The sequence below is a fragment of the Pipra filicauda genome, unplaced genomic scaffold, assembly GCF_003945595.2.
Source record: "Pipra filicauda isolate LSUMZ 115617 unplaced genomic scaffold, ASM394559v2 scaffold528_size357041_pilon, whole genome shotgun sequence".
NCBI classification, from domain to species: domain Eukaryota; kingdom Metazoa; phylum Chordata; class Aves; order Passeriformes; family Pipridae; genus Pipra; species Pipra filicauda.
In genome coordinates this window covers 238,284-252,438 of record NW_024104674.1, presented here as the reverse complement: position 1 = coordinate 252,438, position 14,155 = coordinate 238,284, and the positions used below count along the sequence as shown (strand labels likewise).

At 60.5% G+C, this 14,155-nt stretch overlaps 2 protein-coding genes across 2 annotated transcripts; both read right to left on the bottom strand.

Moving 5' to 3' along the window:
* Nucleotides 1-1,837: 1,837 nt before the first annotated feature.
* On the bottom strand, nucleotides 1,838-5,412 carry LOC120324424. The gene is made up of 2 exons (XM_039387055.1): nucleotides 3,776-5,412; nucleotides 1,838-3,649 (listed from the first exon to the last, which is right to left on the bottom strand). Exons 1-2 carry the CDS (start codon nucleotides 3,836-3,838, stop codon nucleotides 1,838-1,840), a joined length of 1,875 nt encoding a protein of 624 aa, XP_039242989.1. The 5' UTR covers nucleotides 3,839-5,412.
* Nucleotides 5,413-8,962: 3,550 nt separating this feature from the next.
* LOC113996117 (flocculation protein FLO11-like) lies at nucleotides 8,963-12,615 on the bottom strand. The gene is made up of 2 exons (XM_027736814.2): nucleotides 10,979-12,615; nucleotides 8,963-10,852 (listed from the first exon to the last, which is right to left on the bottom strand). The coding sequence occupies exons 1-2, from the start codon at nucleotides 11,039-11,041 to the stop codon at nucleotides 9,041-9,043; spliced, it is 1,875 nt and encodes a 624-aa protein (XP_027592615.2). The 5' UTR covers nucleotides 11,042-12,615; the 3' UTR covers nucleotides 8,963-9,040.
* Nucleotides 12,616-14,155: the final 1,540 nt, after the last annotated feature.

Sequence of the window (14,155 nt, the reverse complement as noted above, 5' to 3'; positions counted from 1 at the left end):
CCAAAATTGCATGTGGACGAAGATTCCTCCCAGACCAAAGGTGCCTACCTATAAAGCTCTTTCTGTCCACGCAGTGCTGAGCGTGGCGCACCAAATGCACATGAGAGATGGAGGGTCAGGGCTTTCTTTCCTGGGTGGAAGGGCAATCATTAGGGTTAGAGGTTTGAATTAGGGTTAAGTTTAGGGTGAAGTTTAGACTTAGTTACGATTAGGGTCAGGGTTAGAGTTAGGGATAGTGTTAGGTTTAGAGTTACAGGTTGTTTTAGGGTTACTTAGGGTTAGAGTTAGGGTTAGGGTTAGGATTAGGGTTACAGTTAGGGTTTATTGTTAGGGTTAGGCTAAGGGTTAGTTATGGTTTAGGGTTTGGGTTATGGTTAGGTTTACGGTTAGGGTTAGGGTTATGGTTTTGGGATTGGGTTAGGGTTAGGCTGTCTGATTGCCAGAATTCCATATGGACAAAGATTCCTCCCAGACCAAAGGTGCTAGGACAGAAAGCTGTTGCTCCCCATGGAGTGTCCAGGCTGGCCCACAAACTGCACCTGAAAGCCAAAGGTTGCAGGCTTTCTTTCCTGGGGATAAGGTCTGTTGTTTCCTTTATTCAGCCCACCTCTGAAAACAAGCATCCTGACTCTTCTCTGTGGAAACCAATCTTTATTTTAAACTTCCCCAAGTCTACCTTAAGCACTAGGCTCTCCTAGGTCAGCGCCCCTGCTAAAGCACCGCTGGTAATTTTTGTCATGAAGCGGGACTAGAAAGCATGAGGCGGCCTTTAGTTTGTCCTTTGAAATTCAAGTGGAGAGCACTAGGAAGACCTAGCCCTACTTTACCCTATGGGACTTAACTGGACTAATTCTTGCCTACCCCTACTTGAAGCTACAGAACTTAACGGGACTTCTCCTATTTGAGGGAATGGAAACAAGGACAGGTGGCCTGGGAGGATGGGGACAAGGGTAGGGAAGCTGGGGACAAGGGTAGGGAAGCTGGGGACAAGGGTGGGAAAGCCAAGGCCCAGCTCGACTTGAGTCTGGCCAGAGCTCTCCAGGAGAACAAGAAGGGCTTCTAAGGCTATCTTTCTAAAGACCGCCTAGGGAGAAGGTGGGCCCTCTCCAGAAGGAACTGGCAGACGTGGCTGTCCGGCACAAAGAGAAGGCTGAGGCTCTCGATGTCTTCTGTGCTTCAGCCTTGGACAGCAAGCGCTCCAGCCACGCCGCCCAGGTGGAGAAAGGCAAAGGCAGGGACTGGCAGAAGAAGAGCCTAAGTCCCCTGCAGCAGAGGATCAGGTTGGAGAGCGTGGAAGGCACCTGAATGCGCACAAGGGACCCGCTGAGCTCCATCGGCAGGTCCTGAGGGAGCTGGCAGACGAAGTTGCTAGGCCACTAGCCATGGTTTTGGAAAAATGGTGGCAGTCAGGTGAAGTCCTGGATGACTGGGCAATCCAAGGCAAGAGACCAAGAGGACTGACCCCACCACCGAGCCCTGGGCGACACCACTGGTGACCGGCCATCAGGTGGATGTCAGTCCGGTCACCGCCACCCCCTGGGAGCCGCCATCCCGTCCCGCCAGGCAGGGCCAGCGGGACGCCCTGCGCAGAGCCCGGAGTGCCTCCCTGAAGAGAGAGGGCCGCTGTGCTGAGAGAGCTGTAGGTGAGGGCTTGACTCGCCAGCGCTCCAAAGACTGTCTGTCCCACGCCAGCAAGTCGTCCTGCCAGCAAGTGGCCCCCCTGAGGGCCTGCAGTTGCCCCAAGTTCTTCTTTGGGCTTTGTCTAGTTGGAAAAAGGCCTCTTCCTTCAAGTGCAGCTGCAGGTGGTAAGGCCACGTGCCAGCCTGCCCCCAGCAGCTCAGTCCGTGGAGGTGGATGTGGACGTGGCCGATGAAGAGTCCCAGGGCTCTGACCATGCCTCAGATGGGAGGGAGCCAGAGCTACTTGCTGCGCCACTACTGCAGCTTTGGGGTGTGTTTTCTGGGCCTTGGCAGCGCTCTAAGAGGCTGGAGATGTCCCAGAGGCTCTGGTCCTCAGAGCAGGCCCCCTCCTGGCTCTGTGGCAGGGGCAGGAGCGTCTGCGCTGCTACCCCTGCCCACTGCCCCCTGCGAGCTTCCAGTCGGCTGGGCGAGAGGCTGGGGAGGCGGCAGGGGCTGCGCAGGGCAGCTGCCTGGCTCTCTGCCCCTGCTGCTGGGGCTGTTGCCAGCATGGCTGCGTCCATGCCTTGAGCCGGGTGCCGCTGTTCCCCCGGCCGCCGGCCCCGTCGCCGGATCACAGCTGCGATCCTGCTCAGGGTGGCACGTGCCGCGCGCTGCAGCGTGTCCAGCACGGCGGGGCAGCAGCCTGTGGGGCGCTGCGGGGCAGCAGCCGTTGGCCGGCTGTGCCTGGGACCCGCCGGGGCAGGAGATGTGCCGCGCGGGTCCCCGACTGCCTCTTGGGCCGCCTCTGCGCAGATGACGCAGGGACATTTGGGCCCTTCCTGGCCAGCAGGCTGAGGCTCCAGCAGCACCGGAATGAGGGAGGGCTTGACCCAGATGGTGTATATTTTGATGCCGTCCCCTTTCTTCTCTGACAGCTCCTCCTCGTGGCTGTCTTCTTCCGGGGACAGCGGTGGGTCTGTGTTTTCTTGCCCTGCAGAGTCCCTGGAGACGTGCGGGAGCCCTGCCCACTGCCCACTGGGAGCTGACAGCTGGCTTGGCGAGGGGCTGGGGGGGCAGGCGTCCGGGCTCGGGGCCTGTGGCCTAATGTAAGGGCTGCTGCTGCCACGAACTGGGGCACGGGCTCTGGGTGTGGGCACTTGAAGGTCCCAGGGCTCTGACCATGCCTCCCGTGGCATGGGCACGGGGAGCCTCTTTTCTCTCCTCCTCCACCTTTGGTCTCCGCTGCGTTCTTCTTGGGGCAGCTCTAGGAGGCTGCAGATGTCTGAGAGCTCCTCAGAGCAGGCCCCATCCTTGCTCGGTGCCACTGGGAGGACGGCCTTGGCTGCTTTCCCTGCCCACTGGCCACTGAGAGCTTCCAGGTCACTTGGCAAGGCGCTGAGGGCGCAGCGGTCTGGAAAGCCGTCCGGGGTGGGGGGCTTTGCCCTGGTGTAAGAGCTCCCGGGCTCTGCCCAGGCCTGGCGTGGGAGGGACACTGAGCTACATTCCTGCCCACTACTCCAGCTTTCCTCTGTGTTTTCATCCCCTGTTGACAGCTGGAGGAGGCTGGAGATATCCCAGAGACTCTCATCCTCAGAGCAGGCCTCGTCCTGGCTCTCTGCCACTGGCAGCACTGCCCCTGCTGCTGCCCCGGCCCACTGCCCACTGAGGGCTTCCAGATGGCTTGGGAAGGGGCTGGGGGGACAGCAGGGGCTTTGCAGGGCAGAGTCCTGCCTCTCTGACCCTGCTGCTGCGGATGTTCCTGCTCTGGCTGCCTGCATACCTTGTTCCACCTCCCTCTGTGGCTCCGGCTTCTGGCCACGCCGCCGCATCCCAACCGCGAGCCTGCTGCGGGCGGCGCGTGCCACGCGCTGCAGGGTGCCCAGCACAGCGCGGCCGCCGCCTCTGGGGCTGCGTGGGGCAGCTGCCTGGCTCTCTGCCCCTGCTGCTCTCACCTGCTCAGCCACGGCAGCAGCAGAAGAGGCGCTCTTCTCCTCTTCCTGCGCTGCTGCCTGCGTCTGCCAGTTGTCCACCTGCGGGGAGGAGGAGGAGGAGAAGGCGGTGTGGGATGGAGGCCATTGCCATGGCACATCAGGCCTCTGCGTGCCCGCAAGCCCAGCCCTGCTGCCAAGGCAGCTCTCTGCTCCCCCATCCTTCACCTTGTGCTTCCTCTGCCAGCTCGACAGCCACTTGCGCGGCTGCAAGTCGATGAACTTCTTCATCTTGCAAATCTATCGCGTCGGCTACTTCCTCTGCCGCTGAGGCCCCCAAGAGAGATGCTGCCTCCTGAGACAGATGCTCTCCTGGGAGAAAGAGGGCACTGCAGGGCTCTGCCCTCTTAAATAGCCTGCCGGGCAGGGTGGGGCCCCGCGCTGTCACAATGGCCCGCGGGCCCAAGCAGGTCCCGCATCACAAAGGGCTCGGCAACGCACCACCGCTGTCACAATGGGCCATTTCCCGGCGCCCCGAGGACAGCAGCGCAGGGGGCACACAACTGGCTGCGGCTGGTTGCAACTACTTGCAGCCGGCTGTGCCCGGCACAAGGCTCCCCCGCTTTCCCCTCCCAGACGCTCCAGCCGGTCCCAGCCAACAGCTCCCGCACGGCCCCGCTGCCCGCGGCCTCCCCGCGGTTCAGCCCTGTCTGCATCCCGCAGCTGGCGCTGCCACCGCCCTGGGCAGCCAGCCGTGGCCGCGGGATGTCCCAGGCTCAGAGAGAGAAGTTACTTGTGGCAAGAATTGCCTTGCTAAGCTTTAGGGCTTGCCAACCAGCATGCCCTTCTGTGCAGAAGTTTCAATAAATCAAAGCTCTCGACCGTGTGTGTGGATCGACCTCTTGCACCCAGCAGGAAAGACCCCGCTTTGGGACAACAGGGGGGTCCTGGGGACTTGCTGGGGCAGGACATGTGCTGTGCAGCTCAGCGTCTCTGCCCACACTGCTGGGGGAACTGGGCCCCTCCTGGTAAGCCCCCAGTGCAGGGTTTCAGCAACACCGCCGGCTACAAGGGCCCAACCCAGACAGCGTGCCCTTGGCTGGCTTTCCTGCTTTCCTGAGACAGCTCTTTCTCCTTGCTTCTTCCCCATGGCACACCGCTTGCTCTGGGATTTCTTGCCCTTGGCACCGCTCTAGGAGGCTGGAGATGTCCCAGAGCCACTGGCATCAGGCCCCATCCGGGCTCTGGGCCACTGGCAGCACTGCCTCCACTGCTGCCCCTGCCCACTGCCCACTGAGAGCTTCCAGCGGCCTTGGGGACGGCCTGGAGGTCCAGCAGGAAGAGTCGGGCAGAGTGGGAGCCTTTGCCCTGACGGGAGGGCTTCTGGTGGGGAGAGCTGGGTCATGCACTGGGGGGCTGCACTCTGGAAGGTGCCAGGGCTCTGCCCATGCCTGGCGCTGGAAGGAAACTCAGCTCCCCTCCTGCCCAGTGCTCCAGCTTGGCTGTGTGTTTTCTTCCCCTTGGGACAGTTGTAGCAGCATGCAGATGGAAACAAAGTAACCAGAGGGTAGAACAGCCTAGCTCTCACTCCTAGAGCCAGGGCAGGTCCACCTAACAAGAATGCCCAGAGGGCAGAGCCACCAGCACCAAAGGGCCGCCTGGTGCTGCTTTTCTTTGCTCTGGCCTCCTGTGGCCACTGCCGCCCCTCAGGCAGCGCTTCCAGGGTGCCAGCCATTCTCAGACTGGCTTAGGGGCTGCGCGGGCTGTGCTGTGGGGCAGTGCTCCCGGGCTGCTTTTGGCTTCCAGCTGCTGCAGGCAGCAGCTCCAAGAGCCTGCCAAGGAGGCTCCAAGGGGCTGCATTGGGGCAGGGCATCCTTCCAGCGTCCTGACATTCCACCTCTGCATTCGCCACACGGACACACTTGACTTGCTCTGAGCCAATACCAAGAGAAGAATGCAGCGTCTCCCAGCTGCAAGCCTGCTCAGGCTCACCCCTGCCCCGCGCTGCAGCGTGCCCAGCCCAGCGTGGCCGCGGCCTCTGGGGCGCTGCGGGGCAGCTGCCTGGCTCCCTGCCCCTGCTGCTCTCGCCTGCTGCCACAAGGCAAGAGACTCTTCCGTCCTTGCCCCCTCTGGTGCCTCGGCAGCCAGAGGCGTGCGGTGCTCCTCTGCCTCTGGAGCTCCTTGACTTCCTTAGGAGAAACGCAACTGAGCAAAACACCCAAACATCAGTGTGTTATCGACACCGTTCTCATTCCAAATCCAAACGACAGCACTGGAGCAGCTCCTGAGAAGAAATGAACTCTCCCCTAGCTAAAAGCAGCACCAAAGGGGAAATCACACCTGACAAATTTGGTGGCTTTCTGGGACGGGGCTACAGCCTTGCTGGCAACTAGTCCAAGTACTTTTGAAATGGTCGTCCCTTAGAGACGTCCCTCTCATTGCTAACAAAGCCAAGAGAACATAGCACATCACCTCTGCATTTCTCCTCCACCACTGGCACACGTGGGACCCCGCTCTGAAGGGACCCGTCAGACGCTTGGACTGCATTTGCACCCAGCACCGGCAACTCTCCTTGACAGAGACGGCAATCTTGGCCTCTGGGAAGCCCCCCGGCAGATAGTCCTGTTCCTCTTCCCTGCCAGAACCCTGCCAGAGAAATTGGAAGAGCACTTTGGGTTTCAGAAAGAATAGGAAGCAGCTCCAAAGCATCTCAGGCTTGGCAGGCCCTTAAGTGAACTGTCGAAACCGCACCGTGAATTTGGTCTTCGGGTGAAAGGCAAACCAAGCTGGCCTTGGCATCAGCAGGCAACAGGGAGATGAAAAAGACCTAAAGCAGGGGCAAGTTAAAGCCATCCTCACAAGCCCGAGGGCTCAATCGCCCGCTCTTGACATAGAGAAGAGAAGAGCTTTTAGCAGCCCTTGGGAAATGAGCACTGGCGGCCAGCAAGTGTAGATCAGAGCCAGTGCAAGGACACGTGTCTCTCCAGTGAGCAGAATGGGAGCCCAGGTAAGAAACAGCTTGCTGCAATTGCTTCAGCCAACCAAAGCAGCAAATCTGAGTGCAGATGAGAGAGGGGATCTGAGGGATCTGGGATGCCAGCAGAAGCAGATCAAGGCCGTCCCTGAAGCAGCAAGTTAGGAGCTGTCAGCCACAGCCTTTTGGGTCAAACAGCTGACTGCTCTTGCACAGCAGCTTCTGTTCTCGCATGATGCTGGTTGTCACTTTCCTATTGCTTTGTAGAGAAGAAAGGTCCATCCTGCCAGAAGGTGCTCTGCTTGGGCAAAGAGGCTATGGCAGAAAGCCAAAGAGTCCTGAGCTTCTTTTAGGATCAAAAGAAAGAGTGTCCTGCAAGAGCCAATTGCTGGTCAGCGTTTTGAAAGGTAACTACTCCGTCTGTATGTGACTTCCAAAAGAGTAAGAAAGAGCAAAGGGTAAGAAAGAAGAGAAGGCAAGAAAAGCCAAAAGGAGGGAGAAGAACTTGAGGGAAAGGGCATCACTTTAGTTTGTTGGGAGAAGAACTCCATGAGCTTTCTGCTGACTTTCAAAGCAGCAGGCGCCCGGCCCTCTCCTCTGCGTTCCTCCTCGCCCTCTCTCCAGCACGCTGCCTCACGTCCGACGACGTCTGCGTGCAGCAGGCAACGGGGGCTTGCCCAGCGGCTTCAGAGCCGGCAGATGGCCCAACAGCCTGCCGCCCCTTCCACTCAGCCCTCTCTGGCACCGCCGGCCGGGATCCCCCCAACTCACAGGCCCAGCCCCGCATGGCCACACTGCCCCAGCCCACGGCAGGACTTCCCCCTCTCGTCCCCGCACCCCTCCCGCCCCAGGCAGCGCCCTTCTCCTTCGCCCCACCCAACGCACGCTGGCCCCGGCAACTGAAAGGCTTGGGTCTTCAGGAGGTTTTTTTTTTCCCCCCAAATCAAGGAGCGCCGCTTCTTGGTCAAAGCAGTAGTTTTATTTCAAGAAAGGCCTCTCGATATTCTGTTGTCCTTTAGCAGCGGCCCAGCCCCGCAAGACACGTCTTCCAAGAACTCCTCCTTCTAAAATGGAGGGCAGGAGCACACCAACCTCAGGAGATCCTGAAAAACAAACTTGTGCTTCCAAGAAGGAAAGACCCACTCGCTGGCTGTTCCCCAGCTCTGCTTACAGACGTCCCTCTGCCGCCTTCAGCCTCCAGGACAGCTCTGTTGCACCCACCCGCGCCAAGGGACACCGCTCAGCTGCCTAAGGAACAAGTGCTAGCCCAACCCCGAAATATTATTCGCTTTCAAAACACAAGCTTCCTGACCCTTTTCTGTGGAAACCAATCTTTATTTTAAACTTCCCCAAGTCTACCTTAAGCACTAGGCTCTCCTAGGTCAGCGCCCCTGCTAAAGCACCGCTGGTAATTTTTGTCATGAAGCGGGACTAGAAAGCATGAGGCGGCCTTTAGCTTGTCCTTTGAAATTCAAGTGGAGAGCACTAGGAAGACCTAGCCCTACTTTATCCTATGGGACTTAACTGGACTAATTCTTGCCTACCCCTACTTGAAGCTACAGAACTTAACGGGACTTCTCCTATTTGAGGGAATGGAAACAAGGACAGGTGGCCTGGGAGGATGGGGACAAGGGTAGGGAAGCTGGGGACAAGGGTAGGGAAGCTGGGGACAAGGGTGGGAAAGCCAAGGCCCAGCTCGACTTGAGTCTGGCCAGAGCTCTCCAGGAGAACAAGAAGGGCTTCTAAGGCTATCTTTCTAAAGACCGCCTAGGGAGAAGGTGGGCCCTCTCCAGAAGGAACTGGCAGACGTGGCTGTCCGGCACAAAGAGAAGGCTGAGGCTCTCGATGTCTTCTGTGCTTCAGCCTTGGACAGCAAGTGCTCCAGCCACGCCGCCCAGGTGGAGAAAGGCAAAGGCAGGGACTGGCAGAAGAAGAGCCTAAGTCCCCTGCAGCAGAGGATCAGGTTGGAGAGCGTGGAAGGCACCTGAATGCGCACAAGGGACCCGCTGAGCTCCATCGGCAGGTCCTGAGGGAGCTGGCAGACGAAGTTGCTAGGCCACTAGCCATGGTTTTGGAAAAATGGTGGCAGTCAGGTGAAGTCCTGGATGACTGGGCAATCCAAGGCAAGAGACCAAGAGGACTGACCCCACCACCGAGCCCTGGGCGACACCACTGGTGACCGGCCATCAGGTGGATGTCAGTCCGGTCACCGCCACCCCCTGGGAGCCGCCATCCCGTCCCGCCAGGCAGGGCCAGCGGGACGCCCTGCGCAGAGCCCGGAGTGCCTCCCTGAAGAGAGAGGGCCGCTGTGCTGAGAGAGCTGTAGGTGAGGGCTTGACTCGCCAGCGCTCCAAAGACTGTCTGTCCCACGCCAGCAAGTCGTCCTGCCAGCAAGTGGCCCCCCTGAGGGCCTGCAGTTGCCCAAGTTCTTCTTTGGGCTTTGTCTAGTTGGAAAAAGGCCTCTTCCTTCAAGTGCAGCTGCAGGTGGTAAGGCCACGTGCCAGCCTGCCCCCAGCAGCTCAGTCCGTGGAGGTGGATGTGGACGTGGCCGATGAAGAGTCCCAGGGCTCTGACCATGCCTCAGATGGGAGGGAGCCAGAGCTACTTGCTGCGCCACTACTGCAGCTTTGGGGTGTGTTTTCTGGGCCTTGGCAGCGCTCTAAGAGGCTGGAGATGTCCCAGAGGCTCTGGTCCTCAGAGCAGGCCCCCTCCTGGCTCTGTGGCAGGGGCAGGAGCGTCTGCGCTGCTACCCCTGCCCCCTGCCCCCTGCGAGCTTCCAGTCGGCTGGGCGAGAGGCTGGGGAGGCGGCAGGGGCTGCGCAGGGCAGCTGCCTGGCTCTCTGCCCCTGCTGCTGGGGCTGTTGCCAGCATGGCTGCGTCCATGCCTTGAGCCGGGTGCCGCTGTTCCCCCGGCCGCCGGCCCCGTCGCCGGATCACAGCTGCGATCCTGCTCAGGGTGGCACGTGCCGCGCGCTGCAGCGTGTCCAGCACGGCGGGGCAGCAGCCTGTGGGGCGCTGCGGGGCAGCAGCCGTTGGCCGGCTGTGCCTGGGACCCGCCGGGGCAGGAGATGTGCCGCGCGGGTCCCCGACTGCCTCTTGGGCCGCCTCTGCGCAGATGACGCAGGGACATTTGGGCCCTTCCTGGCCAGCAGGCTGAGGCTCCAGCAGCACCGGAATGAGGGAGGGCTTGACCCAGATGGTGTATATTTTGATGCCGTCCCCTTTCTTCTCTGACAGCTCCTCCTCGTGGCTGTCTTCTTCCGGGGACAGCGGTGGGTCTGTGTTTTCTTGCCCTGCAGAGTCCCTGGAGACGTGCGGGAGCCCTGCCCACTGCCCACTGGGAGCTGACAGCTGGCTTGGCGAGGGGCTGGGGGGGCAGGCGTCCGGGCTCGGGGCCTGTGGCCTAATGTAAGGGCTGCTGCTGCCACGAACTGGGGCACGGGCTCTGGGTGTGGGCACTTGAAGGTCCCAGGGCTCTGACCATGCCTCCCGTGGCATGGGCACGGGGAGCCTCTTTTCTCTCCTCCTCCACCTTTGGTCTCCGCTGCGTTCTTCTTGGGGCAGCTCTAGGAGGCTGCAGATGTCTGAGAGCTCCTCAGAGCAGGCCCCATCCTTGCTCGGTGCCACTGGGAGGACGGCCTTGGCTGCTTTCCCTGCCCACTGGCCACTGAGAGCTTCCAGGTCACTTGGCAAGGCGCTGAGGGCGCAGCGGTCTGGAAAGCCGTCCGGGGTGGGGGGCTTTGCCCTGGTGTAAGAGCTCCCGGGCTCTGCCCAGGCCTGGCGTGGGAGGGACACTGAGCTACATTCCTGCCCACTACTCCAGCTTTCCTCTGTGTTTTCATCCCCTGTTGACAGCTGGAGGAGGCTGGAGATATCCCAGAGACTCTCATCCTCAGAGCAGGCCTCGTCCTGGCTCTCTGCCACTGGCAGCACTGCCCCTGCTGCTGCCCCGGCCCACTGCCCACTGAGGGCTTCCAGATGGCTTGGGAAGGGGCTGGGGGGACAGCAGGGGCTTTGCAGGGCAGAGTCCTGCCTCTCTGACCCTGCTGCTGCGGATGTTCCTGCTCTGGCTGCCTGCATACCTTGTTCCACCTCCCTCTGTGGCTCCGGCTTCTGGCCACGCCGCCGCATCCCAACCGCGAGCCTGCTGCGGGCGGCGCGTGCCACGCGCTGCAGGGTGCCCAGCACAGCGCGGCCGCCGCCTCTGGGGCTGCGTGGGGCAGCTGCCTGGCTCTCTGCCCCTGCTGCTCTCACCTGCTCAGCCACGGCAGCAGCAGAAGAGGCGCTCTTCTCCTCTTCCTGCGCTGCTGCCTGCGTCTGCCAGTTGTCCACCTGCGGGGAGGAGGAGGAGGAGAAGGCGGTGTGGGATGGAGGCCATTGCCATGGCACATCAGGCCTCTGCGTGCCCGCAAGCCCAGCCCTGCTGCCAAGGCAGCTCTCTGCTCCCCCATCCTTCACCTTGTGCTTCCTCTGCCAGCTCGACAGCCACTTGCGCGGCTGCAAGTCGATGAACTTCTTCATCTTGCAAATCTATCGCGTCGGCTACTTCCTCTGCCGCTGAGGCCCCCAAGAGAGATGCTGCCTCCTGAGACAGATGCTCTCCTGGGAGAAAGAGGGCACTGCAGGGCTCTGCCCTCTTAAATAGCCTGCCGGGCAGGGTGGGGCCCCGCGCTGTCACAATGGCCCGCGGGCCCAAGCAGGTCCCGCATCACAAAGGGCTCGGCAACGCACCACCGCTGTCACAATGGGCCATTTCCCGGCGCCCCGAGGACAGCAGCGCAGGGGGCACACAACTGGCTGCGGCTGGTTGCAACTACTTGCAGCCGGCTGTGCCCGGCACAAGGCTCCCCCGCTTTCCCCTCCCAGACGCTCCAGCCGGTCCCAGCCAACAGCTCCCGCACGGCCCCGCTGCCCGCGGCCTCCCCGCGGTTCAGCCCTGTCTGCATCCCGCAGCTGGCGCTGCCACCGCCCTGGGCAGCCAGCCGTGGCCGCGGGATGTCCCAGGCTCAGAGAGAGAAGTTACTTGTGGCAAGAATTGCCTTGCTAAGCTTTAGGGCTTGCCAACCAGCATGCCCTTCTGTGCAGAAGTTTCAATAAATCAAAGCTCTCGACCGTGTGTGTGGATCGACCTCTTGCACCCAGCAGGAAAGACCCCGCTTTGGGACAACAGGGGGGTCCTGGGGACTTGCTGGGGCAGGACATGTGCTGTGCAGCTCAGCGTCTCTGCCCACACTGCTGGGGGAACTGGGCCCCTCCTGGTAAGCCCCCAGTGCAGGGTTTCAGCAACACCGCCGGCTACAAGGGCCCAACCCAGACAGCGTGCCCTTGGCTGGCTTTCCTGCTTTCCTGAGACAGCTCTTTCTCCTTGCTTCTTCCCCATGGCACACCGCTTGCTCTGGGATTTCTTGCCCTTGGCACCGCTCTAGGAGGCTGGAGATGTCCCAGAGCCACTGGCATCAGGCCCCATCCGGGCTCTGGGCCACTGGCAGCACTGCCTCCACTGCTGCCCCTGCCCACTGCCCACTGAGAGCTTCCAGCGGCCTTGGGGACGGCCTGGAGGTCCAGCAGGAAGAGTCGGGCAGAGTGGGAGCCTTTGCCCTGACGGGAGGGCTTCTGGTGGGGAGAGCTGGGTCATGCACTGGGGGGCTGCACTCTGGAAGGTGCCAGGGCTCTGCCCATGCCTGGCGCTGGAAGGAAACTCAGCTCCCCTCCTGCCCAGTGCTCCAGCTTGGCTGTGTGTTTTCTTCCCCTTGGGACAGTTGTAGCAGCATGCAGATGGAAACAAAGTAACCAGAGGGTAGAACAGCCTAGCTCTCACTCCTAGAGCCAGGGCAGGTCCACCTAACAAGAATGCCCAGAGGGCAGAGCCACCAGCACCAAAGGGCCGCCTGGTGCTGCTTTTCTTTGCTCTGGCCTCCTGTGGCCACTGCCGCCCCTCAGGCAGCGCTTCCAGGGTGCCAGCCATTCTCAGACTGGCTTAGGGGCTGCGCGGGCTGTGCTGTGGGGCAGTGCTCCCGGGCTGCTTTTGGCTTCCAGCTGCTGCAGGCAGCAGCTCCAAGAGCCTGCCAAGGAGGCTCCAAGGGGCTGCATTGGGGCAGGGCATCCTTCCAGCGTCCTGACATTCCACCTCTGCATTCGCCACACGGACACACTTGACTTGCTCTGAGCCAATACCAAGAGAAGAATGCAGCGTCTCCCAGCTGCAAGCCTGCTCAGGCTCACCCCTGCCCCGCGCTGCAGCGTGCCCAGCCCAGCGTGGCCGCGGCCTCTGGGGCGCTGCGGGGCAGCTGCCTGGCTCCCTGCCCCTGCTGCTCTCGCCTGCTGCCACAAGGCAAGAGACTCTTCCGTCCTTGCCCCCTCTGGTGCCTCGGCAGCCAGAGGCGTGCGGTGCTCCTCTGCCTCTGGAGCTCCTTGACTTCCTTAGGAGAAACGCAACTGAGCAAAACACCCAAACATCAGTGTGTTATCGACACCGTTCTCATTCCAAATCCAAACGACAGCACTGGAGCAGCTCCTGAGAAGAAATGAACTCTCCCCTAGCTAAAAGCAGCACCAAAGGGGAAATCACACCTGACAAATTTGGTGGCTTTCTGGGACGGGGCTACAGCCTTGCTGGCAACTAGTCCAAGTACTTTTGAAATGGTCGTCCCTTAGAGACGTCCCTCTCATTGCTAACAAAGCCAAGAGAACATAGCACATCACCTCTGCATTTCTCCTCCACCACTGGCACACGTGGGACCCCGCTCTGAAGGGACCCGTCAGACGCTTGGACTGCATTTGCACCCAGCACCGGCAACTCTCCTTGACAGAGACGGCAATCTTGGCCTCTGGGAAGCCCCCCGGCAGATAGTCCTGTTCCTCTTCCCTGCCAGAACCCTGCCAGAGAAATTGGAAGAGCACTTTGGGTTTCAGAAAGAATAGGAAGCAGCTCCAAAGCATCTCAGGCTTGGCAGGCCCTTAAGTGAACTGTCGAAACCGCACCGTGAATTTGGTCTTCGGGTGAAAGGCAAACCAAGCTGGCCTTGGCATCAGCAGGCAACAGGGAGATGAAAAAGACCTAAAGCAGGGGCAAGTTAAAGCCATCCTCACAAGCCCGAGGGCTCAATCGCCCGCTCTTGACATAGAGAAGAGAAGAGCTTTTAGCAGCCCTTGGGAAATGAGCACTGGCGGCCAGCAAGTGTAGATCAGAGCCAGTGCAAGGACACGTGTCTCTCCAGTGAGCAGAATGGGAGCCCAGGTAAGAAACAGCTTGCTGCAATTGCTTCAGCCAACCAAAGCAGCAAATCTGAGTGCAGATGAGAGAGGGGATCTGAGGGATCTGGGATGCCAGCAGAAGCAGATCAAGGCCGTCCCTGAAGCAGCAAGTTAGGAGCTGTCAGCCACAGCCTTTTGGGTCAAACAGCTGACTGCTCTTGCACAGCAGCTTCTGTTCTCGCATGATGCTGGTTGTCACTTTCCTATTGCTTTGTAGAGAAGAAAGGTCCATCCTGCCAGAAGGTGCTCTGCTTGGGCAAAGAGGCTATGGCAGAAAGCCAAAGAGTCCTGAGCTTCTTTTAGGATCAAAAGAAAGAGTGTCCTGCAAGAGCCAATTGCTGGTCAGCGTTTTGAAAGGTAACTACTCCGTCTGTATGTGAC